General features: G+C 35.1%; 3 protein-coding genes and 1 long non-coding RNA gene across 4 annotated transcripts; 2 read left to right on the top strand and 2 right to left on the bottom strand.

The window, feature by feature from the left end:
* The first annotated feature begins 3539 nt into the window (after nt 1-3539).
* LOC116158742 lies at nt 3540-4687 on the top strand. The gene is made up of 3 exons (XM_031471574.1): nt 3540-3620; nt 3672-3819; nt 3874-4687. Exons 1-3 carry the CDS (start codon nt 3592-3594, stop codon nt 4648-4650), a joined length of 954 nt encoding a protein of 317 aa, XP_031327434.1. The 5' UTR covers nt 3540-3591; the 3' UTR covers nt 4651-4687.
* LOC116158743 lies at nt 4683-5111 on the bottom strand. The gene is made up of 2 exons (XR_004142804.1): nt 5066-5111; nt 4683-5009 (listed from the first exon to the last, which is right to left on the bottom strand). It is a non-coding gene; the product is annotated as an uncharacterized LOC116158743 (long non-coding RNA).
* A 5273-nt stretch (nt 5112-10384) lies between these two features.
* Nucleotides 10385-14143, top strand: LOC116158628 (G2/M phase-specific E3 ubiquitin-protein ligase-like). The gene is made up of 3 exons (XM_031471443.1): nt 10385-11349; nt 13009-13272; nt 13323-14143. Exons 1-3 carry the CDS (start codon nt 10395-10397, stop codon nt 13565-13567), a joined length of 1464 nt encoding a protein of 487 aa, XP_031327303.1. The 5' UTR covers nt 10385-10394; the 3' UTR covers nt 13568-14143.
* Nucleotides 14144-14215: 72 nt separating this feature from the next.
* LOC116177155 lies at nt 14216-15722 on the bottom strand. The gene is made up of 2 exons (XM_031496077.1): nt 15218-15722; nt 14216-14987 (listed from the first exon to the last, which is right to left on the bottom strand). Exons 1-2 carry the CDS (start codon nt 15502-15504, stop codon nt 14216-14218), a joined length of 1059 nt encoding a protein of 352 aa, XP_031351937.1. The 5' UTR covers nt 15505-15722.
* Between the last annotated feature and the right edge of the window lie 4137 nt (nt 15723-19859).

Below are 19859 nucleotides of genomic sequence, written 5' to 3'. Positions count from 1 at the left end.
CGAAGCATCGAGTATGTCTTCCATAATGTAGAACTTTTGTAAGTCTTACTAAGAATTTCGAAGTATGCAAGCAAAAATTTTCTGTGAGGGTTTGTACCTTGTTTTCAATGCGCCAAGATTCAAATTTTTCATACTCCTTTTGGTACTCATTTTTAGACTTGGATGGCACCAAATCATTTACCGCATTATATCAGCTAATTCACGCAATTCCGGTGGTGTTGAAGTTAGTTCTTCGTCTGACATTGTAGGCTCTTTAGTGAAATGTAGGTAATGGATTTTATTTTTCAAATCTAAAGATAATTTCGCAAATATGTATATCTCGTGAAGAAATTTGAAAGATCGGTTACTATGGAAACCAAGCAAATAGTCAGTACTGCCAACACAATTTATATCGAAAATATTTTTAAATTTATCCATAATTAATAAACAATGCGAAACGAGCCCGAAACAGAGAAAATAGTATAAAACATTCGTTGCAGAAGGCCTTCTAAGCACTCGTTCATTCGAACCCTCGCCGCTACGCGGCTCAGGTTCGAAACTTGAACTCGTGTTAGAATAGAGGGCCTTCTGCAACTTATGTTTTAATATACTATTCCTGGTCCCTTTGATTCTTTCCGTGCGCTGAATATAAATACCCAAAATATTGTTTTAAAATACAAATTTACAGGGAAGTAAACTAATTTTCAGAAATTCTATATGCGTTGTAATGTTTCATATGTAAGTATTTTGCGTTTTAATTCGTAGATGTTTGAATATTTAGATAAACTTCTTTGAGATTTTGTGACATTTTTTGACGTTTCGTCAACCTTATCTGAAATAATAGTATATTATATACCGCGGGACTGAAGTAGTACTTTTAATCCCGAAGGTAAAGTTTATGGCCCGACCGAAGGGAGGGCCATAATTTACCTGAGGGATTAAGACCACTACTTCAGTCGCAAGGTATATACGATATTTTTCGTACTTCCGAAACTGAAACACTTAATATGTATGGGGTTAGAGAACTTACGCGTTCTTTCAAAAAATCGCTGCTTAACAAGTTACCATAGGAACGTTGCGTTGGTACGACAAACCCTATGCTATGGTAACAAAAATAAATTGGAAACTGTCATTGCTAGTGTCACAATTTTGGTGGTGGGTGACAAAGGTGTAATTGATCAAAAGCAGCCAAACTAGGTAAAGAATTGATACCACCGAAATCCAAAAAAGTATATGAGCAGCAGTACGATACGTTTAAGAAGTGGTGCCGCATACAAAATGTGGAACAACCTACTGAAATTGCCTCGTTAGTAATTTCACCCTTCCGGGATTTTCTTCCAAATTTAATCCCGGCGGGACAAAAAGTGACACTTCAGTACTTGTCATAGCGGAGTGAAGTTGTCACTTTAGTCTTGGAAGTACGAAAACTAATTAAACAAATCGCCTTTGAAATGATTTGAGAGTAACCATGAAAACGCATTTTCTATAACTGTTACAAAATAAAAATGTTGGCGAGTTTGTTGTTTTTTGTTATCGATTTAAAAGAAGTATAATAAAAAATATCGTTCATTACATGTCCAGAAATGCTTTTTCCGTGCTTGCATGACTTCCCGTGTTCGGCTACGCCTCACACGGGAATTTGCCACGCGCGCACGGAAAAAGCCTGCTTTCCGGACTCGTAATGAAATATACTATTACAGGCGGCCACCACGTTATTTTATCATTTTAAAGTAATTTCCACTAGTGACGTTATTACAATCACCTTAAAGTGGTGAAAACTTACAAAATTCACCACAAAGTTTTTATCACTTGATAGTGAATTTATATTTTGCAACCGTTCGTTTTGTGCGTTCATGTGGGCAAGTTGTGCAGCAATCTACAATGAATAGTAAACATGGTCTTCGTAAAAAAAAGTCTTTCGTCATTCTACAACGTTTTATAGACGTTTAGCAAAACAACTTAGACCTACTGATTCTATACAATGTCCAGAGGTCCAACCAATTGTTAATTTTGATGTTAATTTGCAACAATCAGTAGAACCGATCGACAAACCATCGACTTCGTCAACGTCAAGTGAATCAGTGGAGTTTAGCTATCAACAACATAATGAAACTAATATTGCTTTGGATGACAATAGTCATATTATTAATGAAGTGTTGCTACCTGCAGAGGATAATCAGGAGGTTAGGTTAGGTTATGTTAATATGTTAAGCAGTATTGCTACATTTACAAATTTGTAGATACAGTTAGAGTAACTGGCATCACTGTGCACATTTACTTCAAAGTGGCAATTGAAGTTGGCATTCGCGTGATCATCACTTTGTTAAAGTGGCGCATTTTTACGGATAGTGCGTCTTGCCACTTATTTGTTGAACTTCACCATGTAGTGGGTTATTTAAGTGCAGACCACTTCAAAGTATTAGCCTCTAAAACAGACCTGTTTGTAGCGTTTTTCGATACCGCCATTATGATAAATACTGCAAGCGATAATATTTATTACGTCATATCGCTTCAAATGTTGTTTCTAAAGTCCTATTATGAGCTTTACGTAACTATAATAAATGTTTGAAAGGTTTTCAATTACCTAAAGAATATAATTTATACAACATTAAAAACTATTACGTGAATTGTTTTTCCTAAATACGAAAAATTTCAATGGCGCGTGTAGTTTTAGTAAGGCAGAAGGCATATATTTACCATAAATTTTCAAGCGTTTTATTTTTTTCGGTTCAGAAACAGGTTCATTTAATATAATTCTAATATGTATAAAATGAATGGCTGTTCGTTACAAAATATAATGGGCATTATTTATATTATTTCACTTATGTTAGGATACTACATTAAATACTTCATCTGCAATTCTGTTACGTTTTGTGACCCCTGAACAGTCAAAATCATACCCCCCCTCATGTACAGTGCATTCCGTCTCGTTTGTTTCGGAATAGTCTACTTCCAGCTCATCATTTCTTAGCATACAAATGTTGTGTAGAACACAACATGCAATAATTATTTTGGGCACAAAATCTGTGTTAGACCCGTCTTACACGAGCAATAAATATGTCCCTATTTCTGAATTTAATTGTGTTGGAAAGAATATGGTGCGTGTAATACACCGATTATAACCATAAAAAAAATTTTGTCCATAAAAATAGAACGTGTTCTATTTTTGTGTGCATAATATGCGCAAACAGCATGCGCAATCTGTGATCCTAGGATATTGTTTATCAAAGTAATTGAAAATTGAAATTCATTAAAAAGAAAATAGAGTATTTGTTTGTCTTCAGGTCTGTAGTCAATTAATCGAAGTATCTACCTAGTTGTAATTTGAATATAATTTTAAAGTATGGAATTTGACGAATACACATTGTATAGTTCAGTGGCAATTTATACAAATATGCTAGCCCTAAAGTTCAATACACGTCGCAGGCGAAGAGTTTGGTCAAAAAATGGCATGAAAGAAGGAATATGGGAATGGGGATATTACATATGTTAAATGACGAGCTACTACAAGAAGACTCTGCAGCATATAAAAACTTTTTACGGCTAACTAACCACCAATTTGAAAAACTGTTGCGATTGGTAGAACCACATATCAGTCGCCAAGATACTGTTATGAGGCAATGTGTTTCAGCGAGAAGCAGGTAAAGAAAATGCTGATTGAAAGTGGTATATATTTTAGACATGTTATTCAGGCTTGAACTTACGCTTCGCTTTCTTGCAACCGGAGAGTCTTACCGTTCGTTGATGTATTCTAGTAGGATACATGAATCAACCATTTCTCTATTCATTCCTGAAGTTTGTGAAGTCATATTTAATGTTTTAAAAGATGAGTTTTTAATGGTAAAGTTTTATTTTATCAATTCTCTATATATACCTATCTCTTCTACATTACAGACTCCATCTACTCCCGAAAGTTGGCAATCAATTGCTGATCAGTTTATGGAACTATGGCAATTTCCTCAATGTGTAGGGGCGCTTGACGGACGTCATATTACATTTAGATCTCCAAAATCGGCTGGATCATTTTACCACAATTACAAAGGGGATCATTCACTAGTATTATTGGCAATGGCCGATGCGTGCTGCAAATTTACATACATTAACATTGGTGTTAATGGTAGAATAAGTGATGGTGGAGTGTTTCGTGATTGTACTCTGTCAAAAGCAATTCAAAACAATTCGTTAAATTTTCCACAATCTCGACCATTACCAGGATCCAGTAACAATGTTCCATATGTGATAGTTGCAGACGACGCATTTCCACTGTCCACAAGAATATTAAAACCTTATCCACAACGAGGTTTATCTCACGACAAGAAGATATTTAACTATCGGTTATCAAGGGCACGACGTATCATTGAACATGCATTTGGTATTCTTGCCAACAGATTTAGAGTATTGTTAAATCCGATATGTCTGTCACCAAATAAAGTAGAAAAAATTACTTTAGCTTGTGTGGCACTACATAACTATTTATGTACAAATAGTGGACAATTTTATACTGATTTTGACGAAGCATCAATTATCACATTGGATACATGGAAACCACAGGGAACAAATCGAACTTCCAGATCAGCATTATCTGTGAGGGATGAATACAAAAATTACTTTTGTTCTCCTACTGGCAGTGTAGAGTGGCAGGATGCAGCAGTTTTAAGACACAATTGTTAATCATACAATTTGAATAAGTGTATATATATGTATATAGGATCACTCAGATTTTATTTGAAATTCTTGGAAATTATATGTACAATATCGCTTTCTATTTTATCTAACAAATCGTCATTCTTGATGCGGCGTAATTTTGGTTCAATGTACTTAAGAAAGACATCAATCCTATCCGCCTTGATAGTGCTAACATCAGGCTTCTTGCGTGCAACTGCATTAGCAATTTCATTTATCGCTCTGCTGGCATCTGCTAAATAGTCGATTTCATTCCCCTTTTTTCTCTTTAGTTGAGATTGTGGTCGGCTGGTTTGTGGCGTCTGTTCAATTACATGCACATTTGAGGCGCCTCCATTGACAGGTTCCTAAAGTACATTTATTTACCGAAACATTATACTTATTGACAAATATAAGGAAATACCTCTTCAGTTTGTGAATCGTCTGGTTCGTCTTCATAAACAACCTCTTAATTGTGAAATGTCCGTAAATTCCAACGATTCAATATTACTGTCTGATGAAAGAGAAGGTGAAAGAGGCTTGGGGATGCTATCATAAATGGCTGTCTTTGCAATTGAATGCTCCAAAACAAACAGCATTAAATCATAATACCAAATGGTAGGTATATACACCTTAAAACATACATTTTTAGAACTATACGATTTGTTGCAATGTAGATTTGCATTTACCTGGTCTGTACCGCTTCCACTTTTCATGGAGTTTTGGTGTTTACGATATTCCACTAAGAAATTTTGTCGAAGAGCTGCAAACTTATTTTTTACATCTGCAATCGTTACACCTGCTTTCACTGCCTCCAACTTTGAACAGATGTCTGTTAAGGCAGCATTTCTCGCATGCTTGTTTTTGTATTGTGGGGATTTAACCACATACAAGTAAGGGTGATTTTTGTACACTTCAATGAGCATGGTGACCTGCTCTCTTGACCACGACATTTATTAAAAGATTGTTATTTGCTACAATCACAAGAAATTGCTTATTGCACAAAACCGTTAATATAGTGACAGAGAATAGTGAAAACTGAATGTGATATATTATTTTTGGTTATGTAGTATGTACATTGCTGCCATTCAAAAAAATCCCTAGATTTCCAACAGCTGAATACAGAATTTCCCTATATTTTTTATCATAATTATATCCATAGTTTGACAACGTGTAAAGGGCGGTATAGTTCTCGTAAACATAATTTTAAGAACACAAATATACTTCAAATTTTTATCACAATTGTGGCCATAATTATGACTCGTGTAAGACGGGTCTTATATACATTTACCTACGTGTTTTAATATTCGGAATCGGCCTTTAAGTAAGCCGTAACATTGCTCAATAAACACTCTAGTGGAGGAAAGTTTGTAATTAAAATTTCTCTGCTTTCGTGTTAAGTGACCGTTATCTTTATATGGTGTTAACAAGTAGTTAGTACATTTGTACGCCGAATCCCCCAAAATATTCGTATCTGGAAAGAGTTCAAAGGGTGTTTCACGAATTCTTTTTTTCCTAATGGTGAATTGTGCCATACACGCGCATCATGGACGCTTCCAGGATAGCCTATTATTGAGGCCAATAATGGTAAACTGGTACACAAAATGTATATTATACTAATACAAAGGTTACAAGGGGTTAGTCCGTGATACGAGTAACTCCGTGATAGTTTGTATTTATGCTTCCACCGTTGAGTGAAGGATCTAGGTAGAGAGGCAATGCTTATGTTAAAAGCATAGTGAACGTGGGGTTTGAGATATAGGCGGCCAAGAGTGATCTCAGATCCCGACGGCAACAACCAAGTCGGCGATCCAGATCCGGATTGCATTATTATATTTTCATATTTTCGCTACCACAATATTAACCTTACAATTACATTATCGCTTTATTAAATTTGCGCGCAGCAGCGTTGAGCAAAGCGCGGGCAACAGGCGAAATATACGGTTACGGTAGGTCCGTATCAGAGGCTGCATGTGGCCCTTGTAAAATTAATTTGTGATCGATGATCGAAACAGTATGTTTACGGTGACCGAAACATATTATTTAAAAGTATTATAATGCACATTTTATATCTAGGTATATTCTATATAAAACAAGCGGCCGCATCAAAAGCAAGCCTTTAATCATGATAGCAGAATAGCTAGATAAAGTTACCAGCAGATTCGCCAATTAAACAAGTTGTCTTTGACCTTCCCGGTTATGATAAAGAGAAACACATAAAATAAATGATAATATACATAGTCACAGGTACCTATCATTATAAAATTCAGTAGGTACCGTCTTTTTTTCAAATTGTCACGTTAATTGCGAGAGAGTACCTATACCTAGCGTTATCGGTTTAAAATAAGTCGGTAGTGTCAGGAGACCACTTTAAGGCCCCACTGCTTTTAATGATTTTTTTGAACTTAGTTATTTTTTGTTTTGTTCAGAAGTCAAAGCCTAAAAACAAGAAAAAGAAAAAATTTGAACGAAGACGTTTCAAAAAGAAATGGTGCCCAGTGGATTGAGTGTACCTTTTGTTTAATATGGTACCACTGTCAGTGCCAATACGTAGATGAATCAGTTGCTTTTATGTGTGCTGCATGTGCAGCAGGAAGTGCCTATTCACGAATCAGATTACCACTAGAGGCGTTGCGATCGTTTACAAATGGCGTTTATAGTTGGGAGAAAATTTGTAAACAGAAGTGTGTTTGTTTTGGATCTGTAGGAGGGGTTAACCACTCTCAAAATTGCTGTACACCACATTTTAAATTTCCACATTTCTATGGCATTTCCACATTTCTATGACATTTCCACATTTCCATGACATTTCCACATTTCCATGACATTTCCACATTTCCATCACATTTCCACAACATTTTCTCATTTCTATTACATTTTCAAATTTAAAAAAAATTTAAATTCAAAAGATTTTAAAGTTATGATGAGATTAAACAATATTTAAACAATTGTCAAACAACAAATTTGGTATGTACATTCAACCGCACTTTATTTTACTTAAATTTTTGTTAGTGGTTAAGTTATGAGGCGCCGTTCAGGACATAAATACTTTTTTTGAATTTATAAAGTTTTTGCAATATATATATAATGTTTTCACGAATATATATATAGGTTTTGGCTAAATATATACTTAAATTCGTAGAAATACAAATATAAAAATGTTCGATTATACCAAAAATATATATATTTCGTGCCTTAGAACTTCTATATATTTTTGTGCACATAAAACTTAGAAATTATATAAACTCTAGTTCCCACACTTGCCGCAAGGAACGCCACATGAAAAGAAATTGTCTGACGTGGGTTTGGCAACCTCGCATTATATTTAAGATGTAAATAAAACACACGTGTTTTGTTGTCCTTCGCAATTTCACATAAATACACCACCTGTCGTTCGTCACTTCACCAAGTTGCTGTAGTTTGTTTAGTTATATTTATCCAAGACTTACAGCGCTGCATTGAACAATTTCTTTTAATTATTCGTCGATCCTCCTGAAAGTAATCACATTATAAAAGGTAGGTAAAATAAGGTACTGGTTATAAGCTGTAAGAGTACCTATTACGCCAAAGCCAAAATCTGCTCTATTGCAAAACGCGCGAAATGTAATCTGATCCTAGCAACTTGGTATTATCGCTGGTTCATTTGTTTCAAGCGTTTTACAATTGCGCTGATTTTTGGGTATTGTAATTGCAGTAGAATAACAAAGCATCTTTGATTTCAGCTTTTTTAAATTTATGACCGAAATGGATATTAGGGAAACAGTAGAAGAGATATTACAAAGTCCGCAATTACGGCATTCATTAGAAGCTACAGTAAGAAACTTAACCTTGCCGCTTCAACAGAGACAATCACAATTGCCAGTTGTAAACAGGGCCAGTGTTTCCTCCGGTAGTTCACTACGAAATGAGCTGCATAATTTATTTCCATCAATTGGACAAAGGAACAGAACCCGAAATCAAGGGCGAGGTCAAGTCAGGGAAAACAATTCCTCAAAACCCACACCGTTTTATAAAGATGTGATTTTAGTCACTTCTAAGAGGTGTCTTTCAACATTAAAAGGGCATGCAAAGGCTAAAGCGTATGACACAGGTAATAATTAGAATTATATTCAGAAAAGGCTTGCTGCTTTACTATTTAGCTTAGTTTGTACCAAAAGTTGATAGGTCAGTGATTAGCACGGACACTTGAAGCACTAAGGACGAGGTTAGCGCCCGTCGTTAGTGTTTATTAGTGCTTCATACTTTGCATCAGCTCGACCAGCGGTTTTTGAGAAAACGACACCCCTTAGGACAGTACTGGCTTCCTATCCTTGTTGTAGGCCACGTTCATCATTACTCAAGGAAGAACTGATTAAATTACTAGTCCTGAGTGCTTCTAAGAAGGGTAGGAAGCCAGAACTGTCCTAGGGGGTGTCGTTTTCTCGAAAACGGCTGGTTGAGCTGATGCAAGGTATGAAGCATTAGGCACTAACGATTGGCGCCGGTTCCGTGTTTAGCGCTTCAAGTGACCGTGCTATCTTCACGAACCTAAGGTTGATGATTATTGAGCTACAGGATGTCAAACTTTAATATTTATTTTTGTTTTACATGAATAAAATTGTAGTTTTTCAACATACCTTCACAAAATTTTGTATAACTATATTTTCCAGCACTAAGAATCTACTAAGGTACTGAATTTTATGTACAAAGCAGGGGGCACTTGGTACATCATTTCTATTATGATAACATACATAACATTCTTACCAGTAGATTACCAGTGACTATGTTACTGTACAACCTGTGATCTATAAGTGTGGTGTCACACTATGCGTTTTTACCGCTCCCGCTAAAACGCTCCTGTTTGACGGGATGATAATATCACACGTTATTAAATGGTACTAGTCACATATATGCGTTTTCGCCGCACCAACCGGATGCAACCGCATCCTGCTGCCGCTGCGCAGGATGACATGACAACCCCAATGACATGAAACCACGTGTTGTTGCACGTTGGTTGTCATCAGTTGTCACACTGAACGTTGCAACCGGGTGTTTTGTTAGGTTTACAATGTTTGATGTCGGTTTATTCATCGAGTGCGTGCATGCAAAAACTGCACTGTGGGAAAAACAATCTAAAGAGTATGTAGATAAAAGCTGTAGGGAGAAATCATGGGTAGAAATTGAATTTTTGGACATTCGGTAATATACAAAAAAAAATTTCTTGTTCATTCGAATTTTTTCATAAAACTTCGCGAACCTATTATTAGATTCTCGTCCTGACTTAAAAGGATCAATCTAATATTGACAATATATCTGCTTTCGCAATAGCCCCTCCGCCTCAAGCGCACAAACCATCTTTAACAATAATTGAGACATGACACTACTTAGACTGCCAAAATATAGCAAAAACGCATCCCGTTAAACCTGAATAGTGTGACAAGTAGATCTCATCCTGTCAAACCGCATCCGTTTTAGCGGGAGCGGTAAAAACGCATAGTGTGACACCACACTAAGGGTGCCCATGATCGGCCTTCAATATTTAAATATTCAAGACCAATCTTGCGCACCTTTACAGGACGTGGGGCATACCATAACAACTAATCTATTATGGCACCTCAATGTCGGGCGGGGTTTCTAGAATATTCGCCACAATATCAAGATTTGAGTTCGGTTTCCTATATTGCACACCCCTAGTAGGTTGAAATACATCTTAAACTTTATTATGTTAAATGGCCATAAGTAATGAAATTTCGAATGTGGAATTTCACAACGGCATGAAATTGGAAGATCTAAACAATTTAATTTATTCATTATTTTCGGATAAATTAATGAATTCCGAATATGAATTTGTAGTGCCTATTAGTGGAAGATTGACGAAATTAAGTTTGCAGAGTGGATCTCAATTAAATGGAGAAACTTTAAAACGAGTTTATCATCAGAAGGTTGTTTATATCAGACCCATGGAAGATCTGGCTGATAACAATAGTAATTGTACACCTGAAATGAACAACGTGGATACTCCAACTCCTATTGATGATAACGACGGGGTTTGCCTCACTGATCAGTGGCACAGTTCACCAACTGGATTTGATGTACAGTCTGATAATTTAGTCAATAGTGGTGAAGAAACAAACCTTTTGCAAGAGATCTTAACAAACATTAACAGTAAAATTTCATTGGAAAAAACCAATCAATTTAATGTATACCGGGCAGATGTGTTTCATTGCTGCATACGTGCAATTAGAAGATCTTCATTTGATCCATTTGCAAAAATTGATGTAAAATTCAGTGACATAGATGGCCAATCAGAAGGTGCTGTAGATATGGGAGGGCCTACAAGGGAGTTATTTCGATTATTGATGAATTATTTAAAAAATTCAAATTTGTTTATGGGTCCAGACAAAAAGTATATTTCACTGGATGCTTTAGCACTTGACAAAAGATATTATTATGATGCTGGGCGCATGGTAGCCTTGAGCATTGTGCACGCAGGTCTTGGACCTCATTTTTTTTCAAATAGTCTCTTTGTTGCGGTAACCAAAGGCGTCGAATTTGTCAAACCATTAAAGGAGTTTGTGGAATGTGATATTTTGGAAAAAATTAATAAATTATCACATATTAATGATGAAACAGAAATGCGTGAATATCTGCTTAACGAAAGCGTATTTTCAATTGCCGGTATTAATATAGTAAACCAGTTGATCGCCAGGAAGGATGAAATAATTGACGGTAAGAGTTTATTGGCAACTATATTAAATTTTTTAATTTACATTATTCCTGTGCAATAATAGGATTACATTGCAAGGTTCTACATGTGTTAATTTAGAGTAATCACTTGGTTCGGATTTTATATACTGGATGGTTCATTTATCTAGAAACAGTAAATTTTTACAGGAACTAGTGATCAATATTTAAATAAAATGTAGAAATTCAATTAAAAGAATAGGTTTCTATTTGAAAAAATAAAGGGACCACCTGGTTAAACTATTTAAATTCACTTTGAAATTAAAAGTAGAACGGTTAGTGTTAATAACACTGTAAGTAAGTGAATTACAGTGACCAGCAGAGTTGGACTGGGTCACTGGGTCACTGGGTCAACTGGGTCACCTGGGTCACTAAATTAAACTGGGTCGCTGGGTCACGTCATACTCTTTTCAGTTAGACCCAGTGACCCAGTTTGACCCAGTGACCCAACTTGACCCAGTGACCCAGTTTGACCCAGTGACCCAGTTTGACCCAGCCCAGACCCAGCATTTCACCCGGGGACCCAATTCGACCCAGTCACCTAGTTTGATTGAATAACGCAGTTAAGTCAGTGCCCTCGGTTCAAGTGTACAGATTATGCAATAAATGAAATGCTGGTTTGTTGAAAATAATACTCGATTGCTTGACAACTGCCATTTCTGTGATGTTTGCTTTAATACTGCCGTAAAAAACTTTCCATGTCCCGAATTGTATTAGAATAATGTTATTTCTTTGCTTCAGGGCTTACCAGTTTGCTTACAGGTGTTCATTCACATTTAATTTTTTTCTACTAGTTAGCTTAATCCAAATAAATCTTTTCTCTAAATACTTTCATTGACTACTTGACTACAAACTATAAACAAATGCATTTGATTTTTTTAGGTATTAGTTCTCTTGAATGAAATTGGGCTACGTGCTTGTTGCCGAATATTATTGAGGAAGTTTTTTTTTAATTAAAAGTTACTTGAAATTGTTTTGGATGATAACTAACAATAATTTAATTACTGGGCTACCGGGTCAGGACGGGTCACTGAGTAAAGCTGGGTCAGGGGATGGGTCACTGGGCAAGCTGGGTCACCGGGTCAAGCTGGTCACCGGGTTCACTGGGTCAAACTGGGTCACCGGGTCAAAGCTGGGTTCACTGGGTCAAGCTGGGTCCCCGGTCAAACTGGGTCACCGGGTCAAGCTGGGTCACTGGGTCACGCGGTCAAACTGGGTCACCGGGTCAAACTGGGTCACCGGGTCAACTGGGTCACTGGGTCAGTAAACTAACTGGGTCACCGGGTCACTCTATGCTTGACCCAGTCCAACTCTGGTGACCAGTACTGGGTAAAGGTAAATGATTGCAGACTGTTTGAATTAAAAACAATTCTAAAGTTGGTAAAAATGTCATTAATTTAAAAGCAGTGGTGTACCAATGTACCAATGTGATGGACAACTAAATAATGATCACAGTTAATTAATTAAAGATAATTATTTTTTTTATGTCTTTATTTTATGGTGGGAAAAGTATTAGCTGATAGCTACTCTCGATACTCGACCCAATAAGATTCGAACCCAGGATGTTTGTAACCAAAAAGCTGCCAGCATAAATCTATATTAAAACGCATGTAGTGTTTCTGTTATAATTGTTTTTGTTTTTAGCAACAGTCAAGTTCTACCACATATATAGAACAAAACCTGCCTTGGACCAATTAATCGATGGACTAAAAACTTGCAATGTCTTAGAATTTCTTCAAAACCATCCGATTTTATTTGAAGATATTGTATGTGACAATAAATCTAAATTAAATAACACAATAATAGAAGAACTACCAACCGTAATGCTAAGTGAAGTAGGAAGTAATAAGAGACAAACACAAAACAGAATTCTAGCCTTTTGGAGAGATTACTTATTGGACTGTGAAGGTGAGTATAAGTATGAAAACATTCCTATAGTATTGCTGATGGTTTTTCAGAAGAAAATTCAAATTGCAGTCTGGAAGAATTGTTGGTGTTTGTAACGGGAGCTGACACTGTTCCAGCTTTGGGCTTTGGAACGAAAATTTACATTCGTTTTCAACATGATGATAAAATGATGTATCCAAAAGCTAACACATGCGGACTGGAATTATATTTACCAACATGTCATACAAATTTTGATGATTTTAAATATCATATGGATTTTGGGATTGGAAATTCAAAAGACTTTGGAATTGCTTAATTAAAATTTAATTCAAAAAGAAAATGTGATTGCTGTCTTAGAATTAATGAAAAAAATCCCTATCTATGATATGTTTTATTTTGACAAACACTGTGTTAATTAACACAGTATGTTCATAAACATATAAATTGAAGGATATGTTTATAGGGGTCATTTGTAGTTATTTTAACCTAAACATGCCTATATGAATGTGACGAGTTAGTGAAGTAGTCACAATTGACCTTTATTAGCGTCTTAAGTACTATGCCCAATTTTGTTGTTTTGTAAATAAATTCGAAAAATGTTTGGCTAATACAACTGCAAATGACCTCCAATATGTTTGTATATGAACCAGTCGCCCTGTATGTATATGAGTTTCATTTGTGAATTGGTACATGACAATTTATTTTTAGTGCAATAAATATGTACAAAACAAAAGATTGCGTGTGATCTGGTGCTATTAAACCTACCGACATGTAATTGGATACTACATTGTTATGACTGTTACTAAATAGCATTGGTTTATATGCTTGAAATAAAATTAGTTATAACATTTTATTTGATTTTATTATACATTTTATACTTAACAAATTTATTGAACACAATAAACATTATACAAAACCAAACATAGGTACCGAACTTCATTTTGAGAATGGCTCACAGTATAAATTACTGCAAACATGAATTAATGTATTCACGTACTCTAATATACAGTGAGATACCTTGCATTTCATCTTCTGCTAAAGGGTCTGCTACAATATTTCTTAATTGTTCTTCCACTTCTAAAAAGTGTTGTTCAGGCAAGGGAACTACAACATTATTGTTCGTTTGAATAACAATTGGACCTTCTGGATCAGATCCATATATTTCTGAGTCTTGAACATAAAATTCGTCTTCCAACAAATCAGAATTGTTTCCAACTAATCCCATAGTCCATAATTGTAGAGGTGTGTATCCATTCATTGTACTCAAACTGTGATTGTTCCACTGACTTACAAATTCATTTAGACTGTTTTGAATACGAGGCAAATAAATATACCGCAAAGCAAACAGATCAACCTCGTTTAGCTCGTCTAATAGGCTCTCATTTTCCATCCAAATAAAAAGTTGTTTATAATGTTTAGAGACAACTCTATTTACTTCTGCCCATAATCGCTCTATGCGTTGGTTATGAACAGATCGCCCCGTTATGTAACTTCCTCTGTTAATGCCACGTTCATTTAACATATATTCTGCAACAAGAATATTTTCGGTTCCATGGTCTCCACGAACTCTTACTGGTAGTCCAAACTTTTCAACACCAATTTTAAATAAGTTTAACACACTCTGTGAGGTATTATCTGGCAAACATTTCAAATATATAATTAAACGACTATATCCATCGATACATCCATGAAATACAAATCGAAATGTAGTCAATTTATGATTTGAATCCATATGCCTAAAATTTAAAAAAAAGTGTTAATATGTAAAGCCCCCATAGACTAAATTCAGAGATGGCAATTGGGTTTTTCAGAATTTCAATCAAGTACCCAACTGGTTGAATTCAAAGCATCATAATTCACCTTGATTGCCATGCTCTGTGTAACAAATAGATCGGTAAATACAACCAGTAGTTTACCTGAAGATTTCTGAAAATCACAGTATTTTTCACAAGTTACAAAATCTCACCATAAATAATTAGGGCCTTTCACTCTGTATGTTCGTCTGCAAATTGCATGTGTTCTTCGTAAACTTATCCGAATGGGATTAATAGCTTGAAGTCTTTCTCGTACTCTCCACCGTGCAATTTGAAAGTTTCTTGATCTTAAACTCCCAAGAACATAAGTTTCACCTGCATTTGGAGTTACGGACAAAATATTATGTAGCATAGAATCCAACTCAGCGTCTGTGAGAAACTCCCGATTATCTTCAAATGACATGGTTTTTCGATGTCGATATAGAGTACGTACAGACATGTTAAGTAAGTCTGATATTCTTTTCCAGGTTAAACCAGAGTTTCGTAATGTTGTAAGTTGTTCTCGAGTTAAATTGTACCTTGGACGCCCAATATTATTTGAAACATGTAAAACATCTAAGCTATAATTACCGAGAGAAATATTCCTATGTTCACAATCTAAATTCTCAATCTCTCGATATTTGAATATCAGTTGTTCACAAATTGTATACAGGTGTTCTTTTAGGTCACAATGTGTAACATGGGAATACAATATATATAAAACTGTGTAAAAATCCTCAATTTCTACTAATTTAGGACGTAATACTTCTATGTCTCTGGTACATATACTTCTTGAAACAGTTTCGTAACATTGTAACAAACTATTAAAAAAATCATCGATTGTCCCAAATTCCATAACTTCAATACAATTATTGCAGATTTATCCGCACACATACATCTGTGCAATAATTAACCACAATTTTAATTAATTTTTATGTTTGGGTATATTTCCCGCCATTTGTTTTGTTGACACTTTAAACGTAATGCGAGGTTGCCATACCCTAGCGAGACCATTTTCTTACAGATGGCGCTTCTTACGGCAGATGGGGCAACTAGACTTTATATAATTTATAACTTTGTGTACACAAAAAGATATAGGAGTTCTAACGCACGAAATATATATATATTTTTAAATGTAAATTTTTATATTTATATTTTTACGAATTTCGGTATATATTTATTCAAACTGTATATATATTCATGAAAACATTATATATATTGAAGAAACATTATATATTTTAAAAAAATAATTATGTCCTGAACGGCGCCTCATATTAAGTCATCACTCTAAATATTTTGGTTTATAATATAATTTCTATTCAGTACTTTTTCTGCTACAGTATCACAACTTTCTCAAACTAGCATATTTTAATACGGAAAAATATCATCTAGAATTAAACCTAACCGTAACGCAGTCAGTAACCAAGGACTCGACCGAGGGTTCGACAAATATCGTAACGAACGTCAAATTGAAAACTATGTTACTGTTCTGACTCAAATTAATGTGCTAAGAATAATATGATCGTGAATAACAAGTAGGTATGTCTAGAAAAAAAAAACCTTTTTGTTAGTGAACATTTATTTCAGTTCTTTTTTTAGTTCCTTGTATAATTTTTGTATTACATGCCTATCATTTTCTGAAATTGTTAGATTACTTGTACCTATCATTTTAATTGGTCCAAAAAATATATATTTCTTATCAACCATTTGAATATCATTTTGTTTAGGCCAAACAAAAAAACTCAGTTGAAATTCAAGAAATTTAACTTTGTAATGTTCGTCATCGCAGATTTCAATTATACGGCCTATATACCAAGCTTCTGTATAGTATACGGCATAATAATTTTCCGATATTAAATTGATAGAAGAAAATACACTCTTGGGACGATGTTGTGTAGTTCTTACTCGAAGAAGACGGTCCGAACTTAATCTATAAATAGAGCGTTACACTTATGGATTATTCATAAAAAATACCTTATTGTTTGATCGTTAAATAACCAGCATAATGTCTTCTTTTTTACCGTAATGACTTTTCCATCTTGGCAAGTTACTTTAATGTATGGGCTCTTATGGTTTAGAGGTTCCAGAGGAATGTTGGTTAGATTTAAATCTGACAAACTAATAACAGACTCATCCGTATTTTCTGATTCTGGATGGTCGTCGAGGTTGTCGTCGTTGTATGTTTGTAGTACATCATTTGTTGCGGGATCAAAAGAGAATTCATCGGAAGTAAAATTTGTGGCAGTTTCTGTATGATTTTCGTCAAATACTACGTCCTCTTCAGAATTTATAGTTCCATCAAAAATCATTATATTTTTCCAAGCCTCGTGGTCATTGTCGTTGCAAGATATTTCCAAGGAGCGACAGTCGTCAACAGCTTCTTGCAATGCTAACATACAGATGTTTTCAATATCCTCGTCGCTTGGAAAATCAATAGTAGCGGAAGAAATTCGACCAGTTCCCATTCTTGTTGATTTCTCTCGTGGAAAAACGTAATCATCACGCAGTTCACACATAATATTAATAATAGTCTCAATTTTGTTTATACGGTTTAGAATCTCTAAAAGACTAAAATTTACTACAGTTGAATAAGTTGAAGTCAGTGATCGAGTAGCTCTAAAAATCTGTTCACATGGCTGTGAACTAAACAACCATGTTGCAAAGTCACAATCCATAGTTTCATCCCTAAATTTTCGAATAACTTTGATTAAAGTATGTGCATTTAGTTCAATGCAAATATAAGCATTGAGAGTAATGAAATTGTTGGTCACTTTAAACGAATCAGAATTTTTTAACCATTTTCTCCAGATGCGTAAAAAAAAGTCGCGTACCAAATGCATTTTAAACGTTCTTGAGGAGTTAAGCTTTTGTCCAAAAAAGATTGAAGAATTCGTCGCATTATTTTTAAATATGTAATCGTCCCTCTTGATTCGGGAACGTTGGTCAAAAGCTGAGATACGTTGAGACACAAAATTTTTTCCACAGAGCGGAAATTCATTTTATCTTCAGAATTTATATCCCCTAATGTTAGTAGATGCTTATCTTTAGATAACGTCTCGATAAGTGTTTTTAAATGTTCTGAAGTTGCTACAAAACTGCCCATTTGCAAAGAAATTTTATTGTTTACTAACCGCGATTTTAGTTTTGTGCCAATATGTACCGTGTCTTGGGTACACATATCACCATCATCTAGAGGAACGTGAAACCATTTCCACTGTTTATTTGTTGCGTTTGATAGTTTAGTACTTATTCTCATTGCTTTCAGTAATCTTGTGTCTCCGTCAGAGGAGAATCCCAACAGTTGTACTTTATGAAGGTTTGCATGTTCTTTTATTACTTTCCATCGTTCTATGATGTCTTTATAAGTAAATTTGTTGTTTGTCCCAAAGAGGGCCAAACAAAAAGAAGGAGCATTGTCGATCGGACACTGGGCCATCACAGTATAGGCGTATTGGGCTTTTTCTTCTTCTAAGAAGGTTTGTTGCATTTTCCGGGCTGAAGAAGCTTCGAAATATGTCGTCTTAGGTAAACCATTTTGTAAAGGTATAACAAACCCAACTAGCAAATTATTCTTGGGCGAATATTCAATTTTTTCAGTAATTTTAGTTGCGTCTTCACTTATCCACACAATACTCGGCAGATTGTGAGAATCAAGAAACTTTTTTTAGTTCTGCGAAACGCACCTTCATTTATATTTGAATTATTCAATAATCGATGTAATGTAGTTATTGACGGAATTGAATCTCTCATATTTGCATATAACGTTTCGTAGAGAAGCCTCCCTCCGATTAAATACAAATATAAAGCGAATTTTTTAATACAACTATTATATCTGTTTCCGCCATCAGATTTAGAAGCATTTGACGTAGCTGTGTCTATCATGGTTTTTAAAAAATTTGAAATAGTTTTACTTGATGATGACGCTTCGTTCTGGTTTAGGGAAAATTTCATACTTTGTTTATGTATAATCATCTTCAATTGATCATTTTCTCTTATAATCTTTTCAATGGCCTGTATTGGTTCATAAAAGTGGGTTATTAAACTTTGTCGTTCGTCTTCGAGGGTCTTTTGGCGTAAACGTTGATTCCTTTCTTGTCGTGAATACTTCGTTGCCAACCACTTACTCTCTTTAGTTATGTTTGCAACGTCATTTGCAACTTGTTGGGACAAAATTGTTATATTGGAGGCAGAATTGCAATCCCCTTTCATTTCTTCGATATTTGCAATTCCGCCTTTATGAAAATCCTCGTTATCCTTGTCACTTTCAGAGGAACTCGACAAGAGCGCTTTTTTTCTTTTCTTTTGGGGTTTGAACAGATTATTTACTTCATCATCTATCTCGGGATTTATATTAGAAGAACTCTCGCACATTTCGTTGTCAATTTCGTTGATTACCTGATCGACTATTTCTACAGATATATTGTCATTATTTTGAGAAGTTAGCTCTGAATGCTGTTGTTTGGTACTAGGTTCGATACTCGGCTCAATATTAAGAAGACGACTACGTCTCGGGCTGGCGTCATAGCAAAATTTTTCAATTGTTGATTGACGTACTTGACTGCTACCTGAGCCTAAACCACTAATTGATGATTTTTGAACTTTACTTTTCTCAGTCAAATGCTTGTTCACGTGTTGATAATAATTTGATAAGCATAAATTAGAACCAGGTTTGTTTTTCTGTAGCTGTTTAACCTGAAATTGTTATACATTTCTATATTACATGATACATAGTTAATGGTTTCTAAAAAAAAAACAACGCCGCGCATTGCATATACGTGCTTATAGTTCGGCATCAATAAAACAAAGCACAAGTTA

Source organism: Photinus pyralis, unplaced genomic scaffold (genome assembly GCF_008802855.1).
Source record: "Photinus pyralis isolate 1611_PpyrPB1 unplaced genomic scaffold, Ppyr1.3 Ppyr1.4_LG1, whole genome shotgun sequence".
NCBI classification, from domain to species: Eukaryota; Metazoa; Arthropoda; class Insecta; order Coleoptera; family Lampyridae; genus Photinus; species Photinus pyralis.
Note: the sequence above shows the minus strand (reverse complement) of the source record. Positions and strands in the feature narration are given on the sequence as shown.

Bases quoted from the DNA above. Each gene is read 5' to 3' on its own strand.
- LOC116158742 (XM_031471574.1), top strand. From the start codon at position 3,592: ATGAGGCAATGTGTTTCAGCGAGAAGCAG. The intron at 3,621-3,671 runs GTAAAGAAAATG...CATGTTATTCAG, and splicing joins TGTGTTTCAGCGAGAAGCAG to GCTTGAACTTACGCTTCGCT. The intron at 3,820-3,873 runs GTAAAGTTTTAT...TCTACATTACAG, and splicing joins TAAAAGATGAGTTTTTAATG to ACTCCATCTACTCCCGAAAG.
- LOC116177155 (XM_031496077.1), bottom strand. From the start codon at position 15,504: ATGTCTGTACGTACTCTATATCGACATCGAAAAACCATGTCATTTGAA. The intron at 14,988-15,217 runs GTGAGATTTTGT...TTTAAATTTTAG, and splicing joins AAAGGCCCTAATTATTTATG to GCATATGGATTCAAATCATA.
- LOC116158628 (XM_031471443.1), top strand. From the start codon at position 10,395: ATGAAATTGGAAGATCTAAACAATTTAATTTATTCATTATTTTCGGAT. The intron at 11,350-13,008 runs GTAAGAGTTTAT...TTTTGTTTTTAG, and splicing joins GAAGGATGAAATAATTGACG to CAACAGTCAAGTTCTACCAC. The intron at 13,273-13,322 runs GTGAGTATAAGT...ATGGTTTTTCAG, and splicing joins TTACTTATTGGACTGTGAAG to AAGAAAATTCAAATTGCAGT.